This window comes from Xiphias gladius, chromosome 23, assembly GCF_016859285.1.
Source record: "Xiphias gladius isolate SHS-SW01 ecotype Sanya breed wild chromosome 23, ASM1685928v1, whole genome shotgun sequence".
In the NCBI taxonomy this organism is placed as follows: Eukaryota; Metazoa; Chordata; class Actinopteri; order Istiophoriformes; family Xiphiidae; genus Xiphias; species Xiphias gladius.
Window position 1 is genome coordinate 11,241,409 of NC_053422.1, and position 26,966 is coordinate 11,268,374.

General features: G+C 39.1%; 1 protein-coding gene across 5 annotated transcripts; it reads left to right on the forward strand.

The window, feature by feature from the left end:
* Positions 1–1,761: 1,761 nt before the first annotated feature.
* On the forward strand, positions 1,762–26,748 carry ocrl (OCRL inositol polyphosphate-5-phosphatase). 5 transcript variants are annotated; one of them, XM_040119872.1, is made up of 24 exons: positions 1,762–1,913; positions 2,502–2,581; positions 5,288–5,379; positions 5,791–5,829; positions 6,170–6,283; positions 7,691–7,882; positions 8,064–8,313; positions 9,567–9,740; positions 14,544–14,645; positions 14,756–14,870; positions 15,044–15,160; positions 15,658–15,839; positions 16,254–16,365; positions 17,061–17,170; positions 17,416–17,551; positions 17,713–17,823; positions 18,026–18,191; positions 18,812–19,047; positions 19,786–19,809; positions 21,993–22,112; positions 23,065–23,149; positions 23,489–23,616; positions 23,787–23,898; positions 24,560–26,748. In XM_040119872.1, the coding sequence occupies exons 1-24, from the start codon at positions 1,872–1,874 to the stop codon at positions 24,682–24,684; spliced, it is 2,964 nt and encodes a 987-aa protein (XP_039975806.1). In that variant the 5' UTR covers positions 1,762–1,871; the 3' UTR covers positions 24,685–26,748. The 5 variants fall into 5 exon arrangements, with proteins under 5 accessions (XP_039975806.1, XP_039975807.1, XP_039975808.1 ...); XM_040119873.1 differs by having other exon boundaries at positions 5,794–5,829; XM_040119874.1 differs by lacking the exon at positions 19,786–19,809.
* The last annotated feature ends 218 nt before the right edge of the window (positions 26,749–26,966 follow it).

Consider the following 26,966-nt stretch of genomic DNA (forward strand, 5'->3'; position numbering starts at 1 on the left):
TACTTTTAATACTTTAAGTTGATTTTTTCTGATAATACTTTCATATTTTTAATTAAACAGAATTTTAAAGGCAGAACTTTTACTATTACTGGAGTATATCTACATTGTTGTAATGGTAGTTTTACTTAGGTAAAGGATCAGAGTACAAATAAAGATTTTTTATATACAAAACATATGAAGAGCATATAAATTATAATGCTTTTGTATAGATTAGACTACTCAACAGTAAATACAAGTACAGCTGAAATTATTAATCGATTGACTGAAAATTAATTGGCATCTATTTTATTTAATGGTTTTACTAATTTTTCATGTAAAAATGCCAAATATTTTATGGTTCCAGGTTTTCAAATGTGGCAATTTGCTGGTTTTTCCTTTTGACTATTTTTTTCAGTTTTGAGGTTTGGTCTCTTGGTTGGAAAAAACTAGCATTATGAAGGTGTCACTCTGGGTTAAGGGTGATTATGCATTTTTGTCCCTATTTTCTGAATTTTAACAAGCCAACAATCAATTGATAGTAGTAGTGAATCAGCAAAATTGGCCCCAGATGTACCAGCTGCAACATTAGTGATGCTTACAGATGTATTTATCAATAATTATAATCTAATAATAAAATATCATTATTCTGAAATGGGCAATTCTGCATAATGAGTACTTTTATTTAGGAGGCTGAAGTCAGGGGAAAGTGAGACATTGTAGTTAAAACCTTAACGCTGTTTTAAACCAACTTTCAGATATGTGAAAACTTTATTTTACTTATGAAGGTAAGAAAGGGAGATTTCATTGGTTTTTTCACATCTACACCACATCAAACGGGGTCTAGATCAAAAACCACTACACTCAGAGCTGTCAAATCTGGACTACATTATCCCCGACAAGCTAAAGACGCTTTAAAACACAGTTTCAGGTTTGTGAAACTTGTATTCTATTTGCGAAAACGCATAAAATAGCGATTTTAGCGGTTTTTTTTTTTTTGTTTTTTTTTCCCCTCAGATCTAGACCACACTGGACCCGGTCTGTATCAAACACAACTACACTTAGACTCTTTAAAACACAGTTAAAACTTTATTCTATTTGTGAAAATACATTAAAAAAAAACTTTAATCCAAGACTTTTGCATATAAATTTTACTTTTAAAAGTAAAAGTTCTGACTACTTCTTCCGCCACTAAACCTCTGTGCGTTAGATTAGGGCATCACGCATTCCCTTAAAGGCAGCACGGTAAATCCACACCCTCGAGTGTAAATCTGACATGAACATTATTATGACTTTACCAAATGATGTTGCTGGTGTCCTTTGACGGCGTGTGTGGGACAGCGCTGAGAAGCTGCAGCCAGTCTCCGGCCCACACTCCGAGGCAGAAGGTGGCGTTGTGACTCCTCGTACCGCCGTTAAAAATGAAGGCGATGTATCCGAGCAGGCGAATAACTCGGCAGGGAGAGGGAGTACAGGAGTAGTCAGTCCACATAGCCTGCTGCCTCTAGTCCGCACGGTGCTGAACCCGCCGCAAAATGCCAGCTATGTAGTCCGACCAGCCCGTTCCCTGACACCGAGCGGGACGCTAGAGAAGACCGGATATTTGGAGCTTCCTGACGGAATGGCGCACACTAACCGGGGTATTTCGACTTCTGGGCTCCGTTGAAGATTGTGACCCCATCCAAGCAGCAGCAGCAGCAGCAGCAGCAGCAACAACAACAACAACCACCGCTGGCTAATAAGCTAACAGCTGTCACGCCGGAAAGGCCGCCGCTTCCGCCGCCGCCGCCGAACCGGGTGGGGATTTAACTTTCTCTCCCCATAACGTCTGGACTGAACCAACAGAAAGTCGCTGTAGCCACCGATAAACTGCTATTTATTATATATCGGTAAGAATGGATACATCTTTGGGAATATGCGAGGAGGAATGCTTGGCAATATCCTTTTCTAATTAAGTTACAATCATTTTTAATGTGGTTTTTTTTTTTCCAGTTTGCTTTAGCTCGTTGGCTAACGTTAGCCGTCAGTTAACGTTAGCAACTCGGCTAACTTGTAATCATTTGATAAAAAGATGTAGTAACCGTCAACAGTGTTTTTAGTAGATAACACTGACACCAGGAGGAGTGTAACAACCTGATTGTTTTATAGCTACCACAGTTACCTTTGGATTCCGCTCATTACTAACCATCCCACTGTGACCAATCTCATCAAATTAAACCCACTTGTTCTTGAACATAATAACGTTAGCCGTGATTTTGTTTCACAGTAGCTACATTAGCCGCCACCGAACTGCTTGCTTCCCTCTGTCACATTAATTTGCCTCCTCATTTTCAATCAGCACGGCTTCCTCTAACAGAGCTCGCCACTTCCGAGTATCCCCGGTCTAACCTCACACATACTAACCTAAAGCTTACCGCGAGGCGCCTGTCTGCGGTCAAGTAAAATGAACACCTGAGTGCTTTGTGATGTGTCCCCGGGGCCTTTTTCATCCTCAGTCACAATACTTCCTTGATTGTTCTGCTCACACTGTGAGAGGTCAGGAGCTGAGGTCTGGCCAGAAGGAGCCCAGACTACTGTCACTAATTGAGCGCAGTGGAGAGTTTATGTAAGTATCAGAGAACCTGCTGACTGAAAATGTATGTGTTTTTTTGGTCAGGCAGTAGGTAAATCTAGTGACATGTCGCAGATTGCCCGGAACACCTTGAGATTTTTTAGATGTTCATCTGCAGCATCAGCTTCCTTTTAGCTCCTGCTTTATTGTGATGAAATTCGAAGTTTTTGACAGCTCTTGTGTGTGTTTTTGAAGTCACTTGCTGAGCTGTGGTACATCTGAAAGTGTCAGGCCTACTCTCCTGGGCGGGTCTCTTTACTGTTTTATATTTTCAGCAGTGTTCAGTTGACGTGCACCAAATAGCTGTGCTGTGTTTTAGGCCAGACTGAAATACTTGGTTTAACATGCAAATGAACTGGTACCAAGATGGTTCAAATTACAATCCCCATAAAGTGGCTACAGTGAGATGATTTAGGATTGTACGGTTTGATTATTGTGTTTTAGGATTGGTTGTTTTGTCTTATATAATGAATGGATTTTATAGCAAATGACAATAGATAAGCATTATATTATTGGCGGCAGCAATTGCAGCTATATCAAATGGGTAAGGTATATTAGAAAAATATAAAAATTGCAATATTTCAATTTTCCAGATGAAAAGGCAAAAATACCTGGCCATACACAGCTCCTTAGGACCTGGAACAACTGTTGCATGTTATGGTCACAAAAATTTGCAGTGTCAGGTGTCCAGTAGCCTAACTAAAAGAAATTTGTTGCTGCAGACTTCATTGACTTCCTCTTCAGAGGTCAGAAAGTCAGCTACATGACAGTGCTGACCATGGAGCTATAGGGATTTGTTTCAGTATTACATCAACTGGATTTTAGGATTTTTAACTTTGTTTAATCACAACAGCTCCAGGTCCTGCAGCTGATGGGACGGGCTGTCTACACACACACACCACCCTGCTGCCCAATCAGATTTACTCTGATTTGGGATTTATCTGTTAGTCACATGCGCAAAACCCGATGCTGTTTTCTTGTCAGGTCAAGCATTTTTTTTTATTTTGTGAAAGAGGATTTTGTGGGTGACTGCAGTGGGTGTGTTAAATCATCGGCGTTGACTGTGTTTGTAGCAGGTTGGAGCGTGCACTAGTGTGAGTGAGAAAGCAATTAGACCCACCAGTAGCCAGCTCACTACCCATTATCCAGAATTCCACTTAGTCCTGCACTGTAATGAGACTCACATGGGCACACAAGCTTCTTGCTCAGCTAATTGCGTTAAAACCACACATACTAAACTCAGGAGGGGTTCTGACAGGGCAAAATGGTGAAGAGTTATGGGAACCAGGTGCTATCAGGGTTTCAGTTGGTGCCGTACAAGATACTATAACAATTACTTGTCAACCTATGAGAGTGACATCAGTTGACTGAATTGTATGGGACAAGACATTTATCACAAGGTGAACAACATAACAGAAGAAGCGCATTATACTACAACAGCCCTGAAGTAAATACCAATGTGAACCTGGCAATTTTTGGTTTTGCTGAGACTGTCTAAATGTTTTTTTCTTTTTTTGTTTTTTTAACTCATTGTTCATTTTTGAGGTTGTTTATCAGTGTTGTTAATTAAAGATCTCATTAAGCGTCTTCTAGTCAGTGTTGGCCAAGTTTTACTTGTGACCACCTGTTGTCTTTGCCAGTGCAGTTTTTCCTGTGTTTGGCATTTACTGTTACGATTTTTTCAAGCTATTCTTTTTGCCACAATTGTTACTTGTGCAGACTTTGCAGTTATAATAAAGGTGACATAAGGCGAATTACAGAGGTTCAAAGAGGACAGATAATAGAAGCTTTAAATGATAACCCCAAAAATAAACATCAAGTTGAAGCAACATAGCTGACAGTCTGAGTTAAACTCAGACATCGTGGGTTTCACCAGGTTCGTATTTAGTTCAGTGCTGCTGTATTGTAAGGCCTTTCTGTTGTTATGTCCACCACCTTGAAGAGGGGATGTTCTTTGCCGTTAGTTGTCATGTAGCTTAAGACATCAAAAGGGCCCGTTGCTGAGTCTGTGGAACTGCGAGTCCCTCTGACACATTTAGGGCAGCGGGGCTGAATCATTTCCTTTCAACAGTAATCCGACTTACTGTGAGGTGGACAGGAAGTGTGGGAACTGCCCAGTGTGCTACTTTGACCCCTGGCTGTTAGTCAGCCATTGTTAGAGAGTGAAATATGACGCCTGCTACATTAACCGACATCATAAATTTGAAGGTAGTTATATTGACTATTTAACGACCCGAAGCTAAGCTCCTCTTATTTTGCTCCAGGTGATACAGCGGACTTTTATCAACAAAACTTGACTGAAGCAGAACACTTGTTAGTTCATTTTGTGCCATTGTTTTCTTATTCAACTAAAGTAACTGAACTGCTAATGCGACTAAAGGAGACTTTTGCATGTCTGCATGTGCAAGATTTCTGAAAATCTTAAATTCACATTTTAATCACTTGGTAATTATAATCTAATCCTAAGAGTACATATGCCAATATTGCATCTGAAATGCTCAGTTATTCTGATAATTTCATACTGAATGCTGTGCATGAAACACAATTTTTATTGCAAGAGAATGGCTTTAATGAGAAAATGAGAAATTGCTGCAGCTCGTCTGTCTGTATTTGTATTTTTAGATGGTTTTCTTCATAATCTTAAATGATTTTACGCCACAGAGGTGATGTTAAGTGAGAGTCTATGCTGTTCTTATCCAGATTGGGTGTTTTGGCCACCCCTGAAGCTGTTGTGTCTCGTCCAGTTGCTCAGCTGTCTATACCTATCAATGGTAATTTTGAAATTGTAAGAGGTAAGTGTTTTTTTTTTGTCCTGAATATCAAAACCACAATATTAACTTTTGGATATTCTCAATATAATTAAATGTTCAAGATATTTGAAGTCTTCAGCTGCTATGAACTATTATTCATTTCTGTGTATTGTTATGTAAGATGTTTGTGATTCCTATCCAATAGACGCAGCCTGTGGCATTGAGCCACACATTCTTTAACCCCATTCATAGTAGTGTTAATGTTTACTAAGGGTCATGGCACAGTGGTGTACAATTGAAAGTCCAGGGATCATTTTCTTTGCCTTTGGAAGACAACATTTAAAAATCAAAAATCAAAACATGACACCTAGAGCCTGTTGAAATAATTTAAAACACCTTTGACATTTGACCCGCATGGGCACCGTTGAAGCTCTTGTTCCTCTTGCATTTCAGAAGCTGAAGAAGCTCTTCTTATTGACTTTTCAGTAGATTGTAAGTATTTTTTAGCTCCCTTCAGGTTAAAGAATTCCTCAGATTTGTTTTCCAACAGATTATGTTTTGGTCTTTCAAGGAAGCCAGAAAAAATAAAATTGGCCTGTATTATGGCAACTAGAGAGCTAAAACATGGCATTTATTGCAACACATGCCTTCAGCTAAGTGTCTTTATTTAGTAGCAGACGTAGGTCCTGAGTTGCCAGGGCTCCCTGAAAGAATGCTGAATTGGTTCACTGTTAAATCACATTGCTTTGTTTTCGAGACAGTCTGCATTTCTAATGTTAGCAAAGTCTAAAGGTGACCAACATGTGTGAGTGTTTTCTGTACCCCTCTCAAGCCTTTGTTAGGATACGAATTAAAGGTGAAAAAGCTCCGGAGCTGCTGTTGGAACTACAGGATGATGATCGGACTCAGACTTTCTTTGCCCAGGTGAAGAGTGCTCAGCAACAAGGTAAGACTCCTCTGTCTTTTAGTAGACCAAAACAGTTGGATGATTAATTCATTAATCAGTCATGTAACATTTATTTAAAGAGGGTCGATTACACTGCTTGCTGATTTCCTGTACATTCATGCCACATTGGTGAAAATACTCATTTGGCTGCTATTTTTGAAATCAGGTTCACCTTTAAACATGCCAGCTCACCTCTAAGAATGGAGCCGGAAGGGCCTATGCTTTCATGGCTACATTTCTTTTATCTGTTTAACCGATAACACTTAAATAAATTAGCAAACTTTTTTTCCCCCACCAGAATTACTAGATGTGTCTTTGAGTGCAGTATACAGTGACAAAATTCCTACAAAGTAGTGGGAATCTCCTTCTGAGAGCATTTTTGAATTTGTTGATAAAAATGAAATATGATATATTGGGCAAGTGTGGTATTTTTTTGTATGTACTATTTTTTTTTAGGAATATTTGGTTTATTTATGTATTCAATGTATTCAATGTATTCAAGATATTCTCTTGATCTTAAAAGCAGTTGCATATGAAACTTTGCTACCGTAGCATGCTGGAATTAATAGTGGCTCATTATGTGGCTTGCAAAGAACTGCCAAATGAAAAATCTTTGCCAATTTAAAACCTAATTGGCTTAAGTAGGAGGAAACTGACATGTGAACAAACTTGTCACATACATTTGTATAGTAATGAGGTAAAACTTATTTTTGAAAACTTTGTTTTAGCACTCTTGATGACAAACTGCTCGTTCTGTGAGCATATGTGCTATTTGTCATGGTGATCTTAGCGGGACATGAAGCAATCCAAGTAGTACTTGTTGTTGTATGTAAACTGTTGCTACTAATCCATGTTTTGGTTGCCACCTCATTAACCAACACTCTGAAAAAAATAATACGTTTTGAAAAAAGTTCGTGGTGGGGCACTGAGTTGTGATTATTTTTATACTGAGAACCTGTTCACCCAGTTTCACTATTACTGTCATTTGCTTTCATTCTCTGATAATATTAGTAACATCCTGTTGTAATCAGTCATAGTACAGTGAAACTTTTCCCTCTTCAGTCTTGTTACCCAATAGACCACTTGTTAGCTGGTATCCACTTCTTCCTGTAATGAAAACATTGCTCTTCTGGTGTGGCTAATTTTTATCTGAGTTCATATTTACATTGAGAAAGGTCAGCTGAAACAAGATGTGAATTTACTTAAGTATTGTCCAAGTTTTCATAATTCATATTGGCTTCATGATAGCTTTGTTTGTTTTCTCACACAAGCTGTAGCACCTGTATTGTTTATTTTATACACAGCTTAAGATAATTCCCCAGAAGATCTTTCTACTGCTTGAGTAAGGTTGTGTTGAGTCTTGATCATTGTGCGCTTCCTTCTGACAATGCTGTTTAATCTTCTCAGTTGAATCCAGACCCAAAAAACTCAAAGCGATGGAGCCCCTTGCCCCAACGACCCCAAGGGTTCCAGTCCCCGTCCCACCACAAAGAGCAAACAAGACTGCTAACTCTGTGGGCTCTGGAGGGAACCCATCCAAATCTGCCACTGCACCGCCTCCTAACCTCAACAGCACTTCAACAAATCAGACTAAGACAGGTAATGTACAGATACACAGTGTTTACATTCAGAAAAGTCAAACAGGGAAAAAAAATGCATAAATGATAGCTGGTGTGAAAACAAAGCCCTAAAAGTAATTATTTCAGTTATAATTTATTCCTAATTAGTTTCCATTGCTGTTAGAATGAATCCTCTGTTTTTGAAATTGCTATTACTGAAGATCCAGCTCAGTCGCTTGCCTCAGACTTTGGTTTTGAAGACAACTTCAACCATGCTCTCAAAGTGGAGGAAAAGAAGAACCACCAGAATCGCATGGTTGCCTCTAGGGAGCCTCCTCCTGTTCCCCCGCTACCTCCTCGAAAAGCCTCTTACACTCCACCCAATCCTCTGCCTCCTGCACCTGTCCCTAAAGAGAGAGCTGTCTCCGCACAGGCAAAAGAAAACTCCTTCATCACCAACACCAAACCAGAGTAAGTTAACCTGTCAGGACAGCAGAAACACTGGAGACTGGTATTTCATTGTAAATCTATTTCATATCAGTTAAAATATTTTACATTACATACAGTGGCTTCCGAAAGTATTCAGAGCCCTTCACTTTTTGCAAACTTAATCACGTTGTAGATTTAATTTTTAATAGATAAAATTGACATTTTTGCCCAATGATCTACACTGAGTAACCCATAATGACAAAGTGAAAGCAAGTTTTTAGACATTTTTGCAAATTTATTTAAAATTAAAAACTGAAATCTCTCATTCACAAAAGTATTCAGACCCTTTGCTGTGGCACTCCAAATTTTGATAAGGTGCACCCTGTTTTCTTTAATTTTCCTTGATGTGTCTACAACCTGATTGGAGTCCATTTGTAGCAAACTGAATTGATTGGAAATCAACCCTTTTGGCAGTACTCCAAACACTATGTCTGGCAAACATCAGCCACTGCTCATCACCTGTCTAATACATGCTTCACCATATTACTATGGTGAAGCATGGTGGTGGCAGCATCATGCTATGGGGGTGCTTCTCAGTGGCAGGGACAGGGAGACTGGTCAGAATTGAGAGAAAGATGAATGCAGCCAAATACAGAGAGAGCCTTGAAGAGAACCTGCTCCAAAGTGCACATGAACTGTCGCTGGGGCATTGGTTCACCTTTCAGCCTGACAATGACTTGAAGCATACGACCAAGACAACACTGGACTGGCCTCGGGACAAGTCTGTCTGTCTTTGAGTGGACGAGCCAAAGGCGAGACTTAAACCTATAGAACATCTGTGGAGAGACCTGAAGATGGCAGTTCCCATCCAATCTGACAGAGCTTGAGAGGGTCTGACAGGAAGAATGACAGAAACTGCCCAAATCTAGGTGTGCAAATCTGGTCGAGACTTACCCAAGACGACTCAAAGCTGTAATTGCTGCTAAAGGGGCTTCTACAAAGTACTGCGTTAAGGGTCTGAATACTTTTGTGAAGATGAGAGAGAGAGAGATTTTAGTTTTTAATTTTAAATAAATTTGCGAAAAGGTCTAAAAACATGTTTTCATGTTTTCATAATGGGTTATTGTGTGTAGATTGATGGGCAAAAATGGCAATTTTATTAAATAAAAATTAAATCTACAACACGATAAAGTGTACAAAAAGTGAAAGGTTCTGAATACTTTCCGAATTCTCTTCCTGAAAGTATCTTAAGTGGAATCTGTCCAAAATATTGCTGCCTACTTTTTCCATTCCAGTAGTTTTAGGTCAGGGTTTGACCGTGTGGACAGGCCGCCATCCTGGTGTGAGAGCCCCACCACCAACAGCATGAGACAGGCCATGTTCTCCAGCCAGGCAGGACAAAGAGAATATCTCATCAAACACCGCCTGGGGAAGAAAGAGAACGAGTATGTGGACATCCAGACTTTCAGGTGAGAGGAGCGTATTTATTCTGTTTATCTTTAGCCCATAGGGCTGTGGGCTCCCAGTACCACCACTGCTGGCAACCTATTCTGATTACTAAGAGTTCTGCAGCATACACTGTAGAAGTTATTTAGGTAAATTATTCAGGGGAGGTATAGAAAGGTGAACACATGTCAGACTCCAAAAATGACACGTTCAATTTCAATTCAATTCAATTTTATTTATATAGTGCTAAATCATAACAGAGCTTATCTCAGGGCACATAATTATAATAATAGGGCTAATAATAAGGCTAATAATAATAATAATCAGACTAAATACAGTAATAGTAATGATAATCATAATATTTGAAGCAGTGGGTGATGAGCAGGATCATGGGGAAGTAGGTGGTTTGCTGTTACAGATCCAGACTTTGCAGCTCCAGAGGCATAAATACCTGCAGAAAGCGACAGGAGAAGAGAGGAGAGAGACAAGAAAGCACAAAACTACAGGAGAGAAAATAAACCAAGTTAGTAACAAACATTGAGGGGATATGAATGCATATGGAGGGAGAGGGAGAGGGAGAGGAGGAGAGAGGAGCTCGGTACATCATGGGAAGTCCCCCTGCAGTCTAGGCCTATAGCAGCATAACTAGGGGTTAGATCAAGCCAACACTGAGCCAGCCCTAACCTTCGAGCTTTATCAAAAAGGAAGGTCTTAAGCCTGCTATTAAACGTGGAGAGGGTGTCTGCCTCCCGGACCCAAACTGGAAGATGGTTCCACAGTAGAGGAGCCTGATAACTGAAGGCTATTCTGGGAGCGCAGTGTTCTAGTGGGGTAATAGGGTACTATGAGCTCTTTAAGATATGATGCTGCCTGACCATTAACGGCTTTGTAGGTGAGGGGGAGGATTTTAAATTCTATCCTGGATTTTACAAAGAGCCAATGCAGAGAAGCTAACACAGGAGAGAGATGATCTCTTCTCCTAGTTCCTGTCAGTACTCGTGCTGCAGCATTCTGGATTAGCTGGAGAGTATTTAGAGATTTGTTTGGGGCTTGGACCCCGACAATACCTGCCTGCAGGTCTTGATGTTGTTGTTGTTGTTGTTACTTGAATTGGCATTTATGGTGAATCAGGAGTTAGAAAGTGCCTATTTTCCCCTCATTAAATGCTTATTTTCCAATCATTTGCTGTTTTAATACATAAATAAAACCAAATAAAAGATGCTGTTTCATATCTGTTGTATGTTAATGACCATGCAAACTAATTTACATTGCGCTCAGACCAACCTTGAAAGCCATTTTGTTTGTCTTTAAATATAGTGAAATTGACATAATGACAAGATTTGTTTGGATTGGGGCACTATATTATATAATGTCTATTAAGTACTAATAACATATAATATTAAAGTATAACAGAAAGAAAAATGTAAAATATATACATTCTTGTCGAAGATATTGTTAGATTTTTTTTTCATTCACAAATGTGAGTTTATTAAAAGAACACTTTTAATTCTTACCATGATTCCATTAACAGTTTAAAATTACATTAAAAAACACAATAAGAACACAAATGCCTCCACAATCTGGAATTATGTATCTTAGACACGCTTTTCCCCCATGGTTATAGTATTTATCCATATGTATCAATGCAAATAGACTCAATTTAAGTGTGCTACAATAATGTACCTGATTAAGTAGGATACTGTTTTTCACAAAATACTAATACCTAGTTTTAAAACAAGACTAACAGTCTCACCAGGCATTAAACCAACTCTCAATACTTGACATTTTTTGATACTTGCAGACACACTTTTTGTTGTACACAGAATTTATAATGGTTTAACACCCAGTCCTATAAAGCATTTATTAATTCTTTTCATGGCAGGCTTTGAAACAGCATTCATAAATTTAACAGTAGCTACAAAAGCTATAAAAGAACAGTTAATCTATATAAAATATAAAACATTAAAATGAATCATAAGATGTTCGGGTTTTTTTTTCCCCCTAAAAGTGATGCAGGAAATAAATTAATCAATAACTTCTGTAAATGCACTATTCCAAAGTTGTACAAATAGAATAAATAGATTAATGGCCAATAAATAAAGAAAATTATATTTTTTCTATATTTATTGACTTTTTCATATATTTGTTTTTCTTTATACTTTCTCCTCATTCATTTACTGCTTTACCTCCACTTTTCTTTCTTTCTTTCTTTCTTTCTTTCTTTCACTCACTCACTCACTCACTCACTCACTCACTCACTCACTCACTCACTTTTGGGCCCCAATTAGAATCTATATTACCTCCTGTACACATTTAAAACCTCCTTGAGGTAATCCACATTGTCTACCTTATAACTAATTTAAGTAGTACTTCAGACATTAAAAACACAGTTTAACATTTTACTGCCAAAACTGGGAGTATGGGAGGAAACCGGAGCACCCGGAGTAAACCCACGCCGACACAGGGGGGAAACTCCACACAGCAACAAGTCTCAGGTTGCTGAGGGCTGCAGTGTTACCACTGAGCCACTGTGCGGCCCTATACCGTGCATTCATAAAGTATTATCAGAAAGTGTTAATCACACTTTGATTTGTTTCAGCTGTATGCTAAAATCATTTGAATTCATTTTTTTCCCTGATCAGTCTACACTCAAAACCCCACAATGACAAAGCAAGAACAGAGTTTTACTGCTTTTGCTTTGTCATCATGGGGTATTGAGTGTAGATGATAAAAGGAAAACAGGGTTTTACTATTTCCGCTTCGTTATCATTGGGTAGTGAGTGTGGAGTGATGAGGGGAAAAAAATTAAACAGTTTTAGCATAAGGCTGCAACATAACCAAATGTGAAAAAGATGAAGGGGTCTGAATATTTTCCGAATGTAGGCTTCTGAGATTGGTTGTTGCTGCAGTGCTGCAAACCTCCTCCAGCTGCAGCTGCTGGTGTGCTGCTTTACAGAATGACGGCACTTAAAAAGAGGGAGGCAAGTACTTGCAGCAAAACCCATGACTTAGAGCACGTCCTTCCAGACATTCTGGGAGGTTGCCTTCTCTGCAAGCTGAGCAGTGCACTCTTTGATGTGGGCTTGCAAAGACCGAGCAATGGCAATGTCGACTGCTGGATCCTCTAATGATATCGCCGACTCCAGCAGGCGCCTGCCACAGAACTACTTCTGCAGGTCTTTCACCACAGCCTGGCAGACTTTCTTGATCTTCTTAATTTCTGGGCAGAATCCTTCAATGATGGTGAGTCCCTCCATCGTCTGGTTCACTAGACGTTTGGTGTGGGTGAACCACTCTTCATGGCCTGTTTTCACTTTCTACTTCTGTTTATAGATTCAGGACCAGAGGCAGAAGGACCAGCAGACTTGGTTGTTTGACGTCGGTCCATTGTCAGCTCAGAGTTGTTGTCCTTCTCAGGAATTATTGCTGGTGTATCTTCTTTTGATACAGCGCTTGTTTGTATTTCTTCCATTTTCCAGGATACTAACAGGTCTTTGGCAGTTCAGTAGTCTGTGTGAGATCTAACCTGAATCTGGGAAACGGTGGTCCAGAGTCTTAGATTCTAAAATGCCACATCAAAGACACACACAGACACACACACACACACACACACACACACACACACACACACACACACACACACACGTTCACGTATGTTTGCACTTCTGTCTTTGTGAGGACACTCGTTGACATAATGCATTCCCCATACCCTAACCTTAACCATCACACCAAAATCCAAACCCAAACCCAAACCCTCATCCTTACTCTAAAACCAAGTCTTAACCCTCAATCAGCCCTTTAAAAAAAGTGTCAGAAAGTGAGGACCAGCCAAAATGTCCTCACTTTCCCAAATGGTCCTCAGTCCAATTGTTTAAAACTCAAACTGGACCTTACAATGTATAGCTATACAAGTACACACACACACACACACACACACACACACACACACACACACACACACACACATTCTCTTCCAACAAAATATTTGATGAAAACAAAAAATGCAAAAATACTTAAAACTGAAAGTAATAAGTAAACACAGCACCAACATTCCCACTCATAACCAGACGTGCACAAATTACTCAGATCTTTTACTTAAGTAAAAATACAGATACAAAAGTGTAAAAATACTTTGTTACAAGTAAAAGTCCTGCATTCAAAATCATACTTAAGTGAAAGTATAAAATGATTCTCAGTAAAAGGTACTTAAAATATCAAAGTAAAAGTACTCATTTTGCAGTACAGTGTCCTCTGTGACTGATTAGAGTGTTAATCCTGATGCAATAATGTGCAAGCAGCATTTTACTGTTGTAGCTGGTTGAGGTGGAGCAAGTTTGAACTACTTAAGGAACTAATAGATGTGACCATGAAATGTCTCCAGCTGATTACTTGCATTAAGTTATGCTTCAGTCCAGTATCTCAAAATTGAACGGTAGTTGAGTAAATGGCCTTTTTTTTCCACCACTGCCCATAACTCATACCCTCCTCAAAGACAGTTTTAGAGGAAATAATCAGATCATTATTTAAGGAAAAAAAAAATCAATAAAATAATCTAAAAATACTCACTAACAAGTAACCTGCATGGTTAAGTGACTCAGAAAACATGTTGCCTAACTGGTTTAACTATGATGGACAGTGACACACCTGCATTCAGTCAACACCACCACATGTAATTCATAGTAAGTTTTACTTATTGTGAATATTAATAAGAATATTAATGATATAACAATTTATTCTGTGTATTTCTGATTTGGTATGTATTCTATAATACGGGGGGGGGGCTGCTGCTTTGACACCACTAACCCCTCACTGTGTTTTTTCTTTAGGTTTTTCACAGGTACATGGAATGTAAACGGCCAGTCCCCAGACAGCAGTCTGGAGCCATGGCTCTGCTGTGACACAGAACCTCCTGATATTTATGCTCTGGGGTCAGTAGGAATTAATCGCACAGCGCTTTTCCGACCATGAAGTTGTAGAAAGTTGTCTTCTTTTATTGCTCTATAAACACTCAATATGGTGGCTTGGTTTATGACTTCAGTTTTCAAGAACTGGACCTGAGCACTGAAGCTTTCTTCTACATGGACTCATCCAAGGAGCAGTTGTGGGTGGAAGCTGTGGAGAAAAGTTTGCACCCAAAAGCCAAGTACAAGAGGGTGGGTAGGAGAAATGCCTCCTTAGAGATAAATCAATACTTTCTAGGACTATTGGGTCTTGTTATGTTGATGAAAGCATGGTTTTCTTACTAGTAGGACAGAACACACATGGTATAACTAACTAACTTGATATTTAATTTTAATTTATTTATTTATTTATTTTATGTCTCCAGGTTCGGATCATACGACTAGTTGGGATGATGCTTGTGGTCTTTGTCAAAAAGAACCACAAGAATCACATTAAAGAAGTGGCTGCAGAGCATGTGGGGACGGGAATCATGGGAAAAATGGTTTGTTTATATGAAATTTAGACCTACTACTTCAAAATATAAATAATGATAGAAGGCCATGGTATAAATGTGCCATGTGGTTTTGCATTTGAGTGCAGTGACTGATGAAAAATTAGTAAAATGTTCAAAACTGTGTTAAATACTTCAAAAAATGGCTGGATCAGCAGCTGTATCAAGAGCTTCACCCAAACACGAATCACTTATTCTTTGTTCATGGTTTTAACAAATATCACTGGAATACAGATCATGCTTACTAATATACATACAAAAAAGACTGTAAATTTACCTCCTTGATAATTTTTTTTTTTTTTTTCAAGATTACAGTATTTACAGTACACTGAACTTAGCTTGTGTTTGATTTATGTAATATTAAACATGTTACATAGACTTTATTCTTACATGAATATGCCTGAATTAAAATAAGGGTCTGTTTAGATGTCAATCTGACAGCCTGATTTTTAATATCAATTTTTAGTTTTATTTTTATTTTTTTTCAGGGGAACAAAGGAGGCGTGGCAGTGAGGTTTGTTTTCCACAACACTAGTTTCTGCATCGTAAACTCACATCTGGCAGCACACGTGGAAGACTTTGAGCGCCGCAACCAGGACTATAAAGACATATGTGCCCGCATGACCTTCCACTTACTGGAATACCCTCCTCTCAGTATCGTTAAACATGAGTGAGTTCCCCTTTCATTCATGTCCAGAGTGAGAACATGGCTCGGGATTAATGTGAAAAATCTGATTTTACACTCATTGGTTACGTTTGTATCATCAGTTAGATGTTTTGTTCACGACTAGCTGTAACTGAATTCCTGCGATTTTTATTCTGTTTTGTTGATTTTACATTCAAATATTTTTTTTTCACATATCCAACATTCTGCAGTAACACTAAATTTATTCTGTGCAATAAAGTTGTTATTACTTAAAACACTAAAATAAGTGTTACTGTCTTCAGTAGCTTGACAAACATGAGCTACAGACTACAATTCTTTGGTAGCATTTTAGTGTTTGTGAGGATAATCATATTCACAACAAAGTTGCTGGTTTAATTCTGTTCTTTTAAGATATCTCTGTCTCTTTTTGTGTTTCAGTGTAGTAATCTGGCTTGGGGACTTAAATTATCGTCTGTTTAAGTACGATGCTTCTGAAGTCAAACAGTTTATTGCTCAGAATGAGCTGAAGAAGCTTCAGGAAGTTGATCAGGTGAGTGTGTTATCCTGATCAGTGTGTTTTCTCTGCGTTTATTTGTCCTGCAGCTGAAAGAAAACGTACCACCACAGTTTTGGAAACTTAAAGCAAGAAAATAGCAGTTTTAACTGTACTTTTAACTTTTAAAACACAGTTAACAAAGTATTAGGGCTTTTCAGGTAATTATTAGATACAGAAAAATTACCCCAATTACAGCTTGTGTCTATAATTAGCTACAGTTTGTGTTTTTAGCGGTTTTAAAAGTATTACTTGAATAATTGCTACGTATTGAGTGAGTTTGACATAAAATAAGAGAAGTTCACACTTTGATGAGGCTGTTAGGCATTAACTCTAGTGCTGCACAGTAGCTATAGTGAAATATACATGGTTATACATGGAAATATGTAAGTCATCTGTGCTTGAGTTCTGAAATTATCTGATGTGAACTTGTCTAAATGTAAGACAGTAAAGCCCAGCACAACAGAAGTTAATATTTCTCGATAAAAGAAGTGAAGCCTATATACAGCACACGGCAAGCTGTTTTGCAAACATTGTTGTTACACACTTTTGATTACTACACTTGTAGCAATTCTAAATGTTTGTAATCCGTTATGATTTCCTCATTAACCCAGTTTATTGTGACAGTAAAGATCTTGTTGTGACTCTTTCAACAACTAATACTTGACAATGTTGCCACTTTTTATATGTAGCTGAACATTCAGAGACAGACAAAGAGAGCCTTCACAGACTTCATGGAGGGAGAGATTAACTTCATTCCCACGTACAAGTACGACCCCAAAACAGATCGATGGGACTCGAGGTAAAAAGATAACCTTGTGTTGTATCTGTTTTTTAATGATCGAATACAAAACTCACTACAGGTTTTTTATTACTTTTGCAATTTCGTCCTGAGTTTCACTTTTTCTTCTTGGGAATCCTGATTAAATTTTGCGAGTAAGGAAGCCTCTTTTGGCCTTATCATTACACTAACACACAGTCAGCAGTACTGGACATGTGTCTGATGTCTGACCTCTGACTCTGCCACTGAAAAACTGTTTCCTGCAGTGGGAAGTGCCGTGTACCGGCTTGGTGTGACAGAATCCTTTGGAGGGGCACCAATGTCAAGCAGCTCAGATACCGAAGTCACATGGAGCTGCAAACGAGTGACCACAAGCCTGTCAGCTCCCTATTCAGTATAGGAGTAAGAAGCTATCTTGTTAAATACAAAACCTTAAACTGAAACTTTGTTTAAAACATGCAAGGTTCAGCTATTAATTTTGACAATATGTAAGACTTTGATATAATAAATACTTTCTTGTTGATTAAAAATCGTTAAATAGGACCTGTGTGTTTGTGAAACAGGTGAAGGTGGTAAATGAGCTACGACACAAAAAGGTGTTTGAGGAGATTGTTCGAGCAATGGACAGAATGGAGAATGACTTCCTTCCATCTGTATCTTTGAGCAGGAGAGAGGTAAGAATAGAGTCCTCACACACGTGCTTATACTGAGGGTTTGTCTGATGTTTCCTCCTCAGCGATATAAAATCGGGCACTAATAACCTTTTAAAACCTTTATTGAAAACCGAGTAGCCTGTGGTAGTTTCTTCTTAAAATTGTAGGATGAAAGTTACCGGGAGTCTGTTATTAATGTTTCATCTTCTTCCTTGTCCTTCAGTTTACATTTGAGAATGTCAAATTCCGGCAGCTTCAGAAGGAGCGCTTCCTAATAACAAATGACGGGCAGGTCCCTTGTCACTTTGCCTTCATCCCCAAACTCAATGACTCGCAATATTGCAAGCCGTGGCTACGCGCTGAGCCAAGCGACGGATTCTTAGAGCCCAGTAAGTCCTTTTATCTTAATAAGTCCCTCAAATTTAAGATATGATTATGTAATATTTTAGTTATTGGTAATGAAATGCAAAAGGGAAATCATAAATTTAGTTATATCTTTAGGACAACTTTGTACTGTGACATCTCCCAAGTGAGCCACTGAAATAGTCATTTTGAATATTGTGAAGGATCATGCAAGTCACCCTTGTTTAATTATTCTTTTTAAACCAGCAAAATTAGCAATGTCCAGATGGGAGCAAACTGGTTCACACAAAAAATGAGGAGTTTTCAAGTTGTGGAATTCTCATTTGCAGTATTTTTATTAATTTTCAGTGCAGAAGAGTAACAAGCACTAACACCTTGTCTGATTCCTCAGTGTGCTAATTTATTGTTCCCCTCATGTTTGTAAACTTTTTTTACGCCCATTTGTGACTGTATAACAAGGCAACTAGTATGGAAAAGTGGGTGATTAGTGATCCAAACAAAAACGATAAATAAGGCACAGTTTAAAGTGTGTATGTTTCCTTGCCAGATAATTTTCCTTTAATTTGCAATAAATCAACTATGCAAAGGCTCATTATGTTCCTCAGAGAGTTTTGTCTGTGAACCTCTGACTTATCTTCCTGAGCAGCTGAGACCCTGGAGATCTTTCTGGAGGCGTATGTCAGTAAGGACTCGGTCACGCTGCTGAACTCCGGAGAGGACGCCATAGAGGACATTCTGGTGCTCCATCTGGACCGTGGCAAGGACTACTTCATTACCATCTCTGGCAACTACCTGCCAAGCTGCTTTGGCACCTCGCTGGAGACTCTGTGTCGCATGAAGAAGCCCATCAGAGAGATCCCCATCACCAAACTCATTGACCTGGTGAGGGAAAGCTAATCCGGCAGTCACGAAAAGGGAAATACAGTCAGACCAGTGATAGGATTAGTTAACAAAGGCATATTTTCCTCAGATTAGTTGATTGTGAGACATTGACCTTCCTATGCACAGAGCAGTTTAGCTCAGATTGTAATCTGATAGCTGTCCCTCACTCTGTAGCTATTCACTACCTGAAACCTGAGCGGGAACACGTGAGGACTTGTTCAATCCCTCAGGGTAAACTCAGTCACAGAGAGGGCCTATATTTGGAGAGCATAAAATGTCTCGGTTTGTATATTTCTGGCCATGAGGGGCCAAGGGAACGAGGAAGTGGCAAAAACATAGGAAGGGAGCTCCTAAAGAACAGGGAAAACTGACTCAGGTTAGACCCGCTTTAGCCTGTTTCATATAAATAGACTCCTCTGGTCTTAACATGATCACTTCTGTGTGCTTCTGTAAAGCTATTTTTGACTTAATCTGATTTGGCTTTGGAATATAGTGTTACTATCATTCAGTACTCATTTATTTCTACTAAACTGTTCCATTTTCTTCCTGGCCTGGTGCATTTGTTCAAATGATCTATGCAAGAACAATCCATAATCTCTTTACTTTTTTGATTCTGTTTATATATAGCACTTCTGTCTACTCTGTTCTTTCTTCTTTTGTTTCCCGTCATTGCCTCTCATTGCCTTGATCATTTCTTTCCAACTCTTCACTGTGGTTGTGGGCTGACTTCTTGCTCAGGGAGAGGACAGCTTCATGGAAAAGGTAAAATATTGACACTGATACTGATCAGCTATCATTCGAAACAGGGTCATTATCTCCATAGTTCCAAGACTTCTGTGGTCAAATATCTGCAGCATGACACTTAATTGAAGCTCCTCAATTGGTCATGTCAGGAAAAGAATCTGGTTTTGTTGTCCAACAATTAGGAATCAAGAACAGTTTAACATTTTGGAAAATATCTTCATTTGATTTCTGAGTGTTAGATGTGGAGTTTGATATCAATTTCACGTCTTTATGTTAAGTATGGAGCAAGAGCATAAAGACTGAAATCAGAGGGGGAAACAGTTAGCTGTGTTCTCTCCAAAAGTCATACCTCCAAATGGTGTTCAGCCCAAAAATGGACCTGTGGTAAAACAGTGAAAGGGGCTGCATTGCTTCAGGCACCAATGGGACAAGAAATCTGATCCAGGAGGTCCAGTTTAATATCCACGAATTTGAAGGCTTATCAGATACCAAAACACTGCACAGTGGTTTGTAGTGCTCTGATGCTGGGTTTCGCGACACTCTAAAGTTTTCTCGGCGGCAGTTTTATGTTTCGTTGTGATCACTGTGAACAGTAGAACACAGTGTCCATATTTAAAAGTAATCTAAATGTTCGATTGGCCACCGCAGGGCTTTGCTGAATGATATAAGGATGCAGTCTGGCTAAAGCTTGGCCATGTTCAGCTTTTTTTCTGGACAACCGTGTGTTCTTTTGGTAGAGCCCTCTGCATTGGCACCTCCACAACATAGACTGACTGGCCTCATTCAAATGAATGACGGGGGTGCATTTTCAAACACGGTCAGACAGAGTTTTAAGACCACGAATATTTCATTTGTGGTTTAAGGCGGAGGTATGTATAGTAACTATTTCCTGGAAGATAACAATTGGTAATCTTTACAGGTGTTGATAGTTGTATTTTTGAACTTTAGAGAGAGCCAGACTGACAATTTCCCCCTGCTTCGAGTCCTTATGGTAGGCTATGCTAATGACCTACTGCGTGTAGCTCCATACATGCACAGACAAAAGACTGGTATCAAAGCTCTCATCTAAGTCTCGCAAAGTAAGCAACAATGTAAGCATTTTTCCTAAAGTGTTGAACTGTTCTTTTAACATGCAGTCCTGTTCAACTACAATGTAGCACACTGGAGCTTTACTGCTGTTTACAGATTGCCAAAATGTAGTTGTACAAGCTAATCTGGAAACCGTATCAGTGCATACTCACGCTATATTTCAGAAGGCTGACTGTTAACCCAGAGGCAATCACAGACCAGACCATGCCAGCCTAGTTATAATCTGAGTGTGTGGATCAGTAACCTATTAAATCTCCCCTCGCACATTTAGGACATGGTACACTTGTCCAGTTAGACAAACACAGACACGCACACACACGCACACACACACACACACACACACACACACATTAAATCTCATTTCACAGCAGGTCGCCCTTGTCGCAGAGCTTCTTCATACACATGATTAAAGCTAATGAGAAATTTCAGCTAAACTCACACTCATATAAAGCCTAAGGATAAGCCTCTTCTTCCATTTCATAACTTGTTTCTGTAACTAAATAGCTGCATGAGTAAACATGGAGCCATTTAGAATATAATGTGTCCTCATTTCTTCACAATGTAGCAATTAAATACAATTTTATTTTACAGCTTTCTTGGATCTGAATCCCCTCTGCAAGATTCACTGCACTGTACATATGCTTAAGGATCACGGGAAAAGCTTTGGGCGTTAAAACATTTTAAACATTAGTCTTGCATGTTAGCATCATCTCCCACTAAAGACCTACTCCAATCTCTGCTGCCTTTATGTGCAGCCTCACTAGTTGTGGTTATTTTTGGATGTCTCTCATGAGTCTCGGGGATCCATTTGCAGAGACAAAAAGAATGTGATATTCAGCTTAGTAAAATGGCTCTCCTTCAGGTCTCCGTACCCCAGAGATGGTCTTGGCCGCACTGCTGCTCTGAATCCATCCGTAATTGATCAGATGTGTCATGTGCAGTCATTCTAGTAGTCTCTCTTACACTTGATCAAAGCAGTATGAACCGTATAGTATGGGAATAATGTCACAAGTTCAGATAATTTTTCCTGTTTGGTATATTATTCCAGGAAATAATCTAATGTCTCTGCTACAATTTGTCAGTGTAAAACATGGTGATTTGTCTCCTATCAGGAGAAGTCAAAGGTGAGCTTCCTGATGGTGGATGGTGCAAGTACTGAGGACAAACCTCTAAAGATCCCCAAGGAGGTGTGGATTCTGGTCAACCACCTCTTCACCAAGTCCTGTGATCAGGTGAGAAGCCAACGACTAATAACACTTATAAGAATTATTGAGAAGTGATAAAGCTGCTGAACTGTGAAGTTGAAGGATGTAGTTTTTTTTTGTTTTTTGTTTTCTCTCTTCTGCAGCAGGGGGGCAATTATTGTGATATTAACTTTTAAGCAAGTGTTATAGCACCTGTCTGTGCTTTAATGTTTTCTTCAAATAAGTAATACCTGCAAATACTGCCGATTTATGCAATATATTTTTTTATTTACAGTACTTTTCAAACAAGTACATTACTTTTGTGTACATGATATAATATTTTGCAAATGGATATTGGTGCTTTTAGAGGCCAGTGTTCATTTCACTAAATGATAATGGTCTAATAATTATTTCTTCAAATCAAAGAGAGTCTAGTTTCATATCACAATATCTGCTTTATATTCCATATGCTCATATTATGCACCCTCTTTATTGTATGTTGTAACACTTAAGGTGTGTTAGGAAATGGAAGTGAAGCAAATTTTTCTCCTTGCATAATACTTGCAAATTTGACCACTGAATCAGCAGCCCTTTGGTGATTCACCCCAAACAGTCAATGTACCATTTGTACAGACATGAGCTGTTATCTGTGTTTATGTGGCAGCTCAGCCTCCACCTGATCTCAGAGCTCACCAGGAACTCCATTTCTTTTTGTTATTTCCCTCCTGTCTCTCTCATTTTACTTCTCGTCTCTGTACCTTCATGAAGCAGATTAATAAAGGTCTGGGATACAAGCAACATTTTTTTTTTTTTTTTTTTTTTTCCAATTTAAGTAGAAACATTTTCATGCTGCCCTGGGCAAAATTGCATCTAATGTCATCTTTGCATGTAGACCAACTGCCTCTGAAACTTGCCTCACTTTGTGTCTGAGCACACATTAGATAGGTACTTGTGAGTACTGTGTTAAATGTTCCATATTTTGTCTTTGCATGTCTCTCAGGAGGATCTGTTCCAGACACCAGGTCTACAGGAGGAGCTGCAGAGCATCATCGACTGTCTGGACACCAGCATCCCAGACACCATCCGTATCCTCATTTCTGAAGCCGGTTGCACTGGCCGAGATTTCACCACGACCCAGTTAACACATGCACCCTGTTGTGTCTCGGTCATTAGGATGAGTTAGCATGATGTTGGTGATGATGACAGTAATAATAGCAATCATGTGACCTTGTGATGTCCAGTTTGAGTGAAAAACGTTGCTTTAGATTGTTTCTTAATGTTTCATTCTTACTAAGTGTTAAAAGCTAAGTGAGATAATAACACACAGGCAGAAACATGCTTTGAAGATGATTAGGTGGCTGATTTGTAGTCCAAGGCCCGTATTCGGCCCCATATTTGCTTATTCTTCCCTAACTATCACGTAGCTGGTTGTAACCACTCTGTAGCTGAGGCTCTGTTGATCTTCTTGGAGGCCTTGCCGGAGCCAGTAGTGTGTTACGAGCTCTACCAAAGGTGCCTAGACTGCGCTCATGACAGCCGCCTCTGCAAACAGGTGCAGTGATCACCATTTCTTTCTGTTTACACTGCAAAATGTGATGTATAGCAAATTAGGCATTGTTTTCTAAGAAGACCCATGAATTGTGTTGCATGTGACTGTACAGACAAAAGTGCAGCATTGCAAATTTTTCTTTTTCTATATGTCTCCACTTTGATGAATGACAGTTGATCTCCCAGTTGCCCCGGGCTCACCGCAACGTGTTCCGTTACTTAATGGCCTTTCTGAAGGAACTTCTCAAGCACTCGCACAACAACAACCTAACAGCCAGCCTCATAGGTATGCCATAGACAGCTCCTATCTTATGGTTACCATACTTCGGAGCTTATTAAACTTGTTATCGAAAATGTTTAATATTTAATATATATAGGATAAAAGCTATAGCCAGACTGATACCAGACTGATGCAATGACGTTTAAAAAAAAATCAGGTAATGGTATATCGACTCATACTCATTTTACACAAGCAATAGCAAACACAGCTTTTTGATACGGATTGTTTCTTTAGGGATATGTGACCATGTATTTACTGAGCAGGACTTTTTACAGTTGATAAACAAACAGGCAAAAAGATAATGGTATTCCGTTAACCAAGCTGCCTTTAATGGTGACCACTAGGTAGTAGTAGCATTGTAGAAGATACAGTAGTATTTTGAGGGTAGGAGCATTACGTTAGATTTTCTGCTAGTTGGGCATTTTACCCATCATCTATATGGTAGGCAGACTACTAAATATCCCGACAAATCCCAAATGTTTGGCAATAGTGACATAAACGTTTCCTAAATGTTGAACAGCTTATATTATATTGACACAACTGATTACAGAGAGCAGGCAGTATCTTTTTCATGTATTTTAATTGATACAGGATGAAGTTAAGAAGTCTTCTTTTTATGTGTAGTTAATAATTTTTCTTCTGTTTTTGCCGGCTTCTTGTATTTTAGCTACCCTCTTTGCCAGCCTCCTTATCCGACCGCCTCCCAACCTGGTGGGCAGGCAGACATCACACGAGCGGCAGAAAGCCATCGACTTTGTTCTGGGGTTCCTCATGGCTGGAGACGAGGAGTAAACGAGGTCAGGGGTCCCCTCACAGCATCAGTCGGGTTTGGAGTTGATTGCCAACCCGACTCACTTTTGGCACAAGACCTGGACCAGTAGGACACTGTGTAACATGATCCACTTGGTATTTTTTTTCATCTGTTCGAGACCAGTGCAGCTGTTCTGCACCCTACCTTTTACAAACTCTCATGTTGGAGGTACCCCAGACTTCCATTAAAACTGTGATGATTTTACTGAGTGACATATCCATTCAAAGTATGACCACTCACTGGATGTGGGAGAATTTGGCAGAGGTTTGGACTGATGCCTATGCACTTTCTGATGACCTAAAGGACCATGCCTCCTAGACTAGTTGTTCTTGTCCTCAGCTGAACTTTCTTATTGTAGGTGCTCATGCCAAAATAACACCTGAATAGTGAGTGGTATGAATGTGAAAACACTATGTATCCATAGATGCTAAGAAAAAGACTCAATTACACTAAAGAAAAAGGAAATTCCTGAAGTTTTAAGAAGTAGACTGAATACAAGTATATTGTTCAAAGCATTAAATAGTTTGAAATGGGATAATTGTGGAAATCTGTCACTAAGAATGTTTAAGCTTAAGATAAATCATGACAATCATTCATTTTGCAGCATTTTAGTTTATGGGACAACATTAAGATATCTGAGAGAATTATTTGTTATCATGTCCATGGTATTTGAACTGTTATTTATATTTTTTTCTTCCAAGTTTGCACCATCTGAACAGTTTTTTTCAATTCTGCATTGTTTTAAAAATGTTTTCATTGGAAATATTCAGCACTTGTTTTTATCATCCCGTTACAGAAAACTTTGTTGTTAGTGTGTGCTGTGTTTTTGTGTAACTTCAGCCGTGAGCCTTACATCTCGTTTTGCCAGTTCCTCTTGAGTAACAAAACTAGGCTGTTAACAATTAACTTCCTGGTCAACCAGAATCGAGTCACCCTCTGGTTCTTGATGTCTTAAATGGTGTAAATACTGCAGTGATTGTTTCATGGGTATTTGGTATGGTGGTGCAAATCTGTGATGGTGTCTACAGTCTGTCATGTTTGTCATGAGGGTGGTACTGATAATGTCTGTGTTGGTTTACATGTCTTTTCCCCCCTTCCGCCACATCTTACACAGCCACTGTGTTCCTCTTGGTAAATCCAGATGAGTAATACTGGTTTTAAGTGATGCAGCATTTTCTGGTACAAGATTTAATGGCTCATTACTCTGCAGGATACAGCCTGTCTTTTGTGCACCTTTCTCATTTGTGCCACAGAGGATTTTTTTTTCTTCTTTCTGTATTCCTTGTTACAAAACATGTCATGTCTTTGAAATAGGGAACTTCTATGCTGTGTATAATGAACAGTATTTCCTCTTTAACGGTTTTTCCCAAGAGATGTCAGCATTAGCTCTCCCAGTTGACAAAAATATTCACATTTATGACAATAATTTACTTTGCTCAGTATCTCCTCCATTGTAGTGATGCCAGAAAAAGCCCAGAGGTTTTCTTTTCAGATGCTCCAGGAACTCAGCTTCAAAATATTTTAGCCATGGAGACAATGTGAGCACATGACGTAATGTGACAACGCTGACAATCATGGCACTTAAAAGGATAACCCTGTTAGGCTGAAGTTGCTCTATTCTTGGAAAGTTTCTTCTGCCTTATTGCCGTCAGAACACTAGATTCTTCTGTTGGCCTCAATTAAAACAAGCTTTGCCAAAAGGTGAATTGGGCCCGAAGGAATAGTTTCTGGTGATTCAGATGTGGAAGAACCATCGTACAATTGCCCGCAAGTTACTCACTTTGTCTATAGAAATACTACCCTCATCATGTCAAACAGAAAAATCAGCATAATCGATAACCTCTGATTTTAAGTGTTGTCTTATGCCACTGTACCAACCAATGTATTTGTGTGGATTCACTGTGCTTCTTGTGTTCAGTTTCTGTTCAGAAAAATTAAGGTACACGTAAAGGTACGCAAGGAAACACTCGCACCTGTTTTCAAATTTTCAGATTTTTTTGGTACTTTTAATTTATTTAACAGAAATAAAACTAAGTATAAAGCTGTTTTGTGTTCCTGTTCAACATAAATTTGTGGAAGGCCTGTTGACCGCTTCATGTTAAGAAAGACAACTGTGCATTGGTTTTTGGGGCTCACTCTTCAGGTACATGTGAAATCGTTACTGGCTGATGCTCATCCTATAGTTGGTCTCCTCAGTGGCCTATGAGAGATCTTTCACCTCAGTGCTACATTCTCATTCCCTGTGAATATAAAACCCCCAGCA

Bases quoted from the DNA above. Each gene is read 5' to 3' on its own strand.
- ocrl (XM_040119872.1), top strand. From the start codon at position 1,872: ATGGATACATCTTTGGGAATATGCGAGGAGGAATGCTTGGCA. The intron at 15,840-16,253 runs GTGAGTTCCCCT...TTTGTGTTTCAG, and splicing joins CTCAGTATCGTTAAACATGA to TGTAGTAATCTGGCTTGGGG. The intron at 18,192-18,811 runs GTAAGTCCTTTT...CTTCCTGAGCAG, and splicing joins CGACGGATTCTTAGAGCCCA to CTGAGACCCTGGAGATCTTT.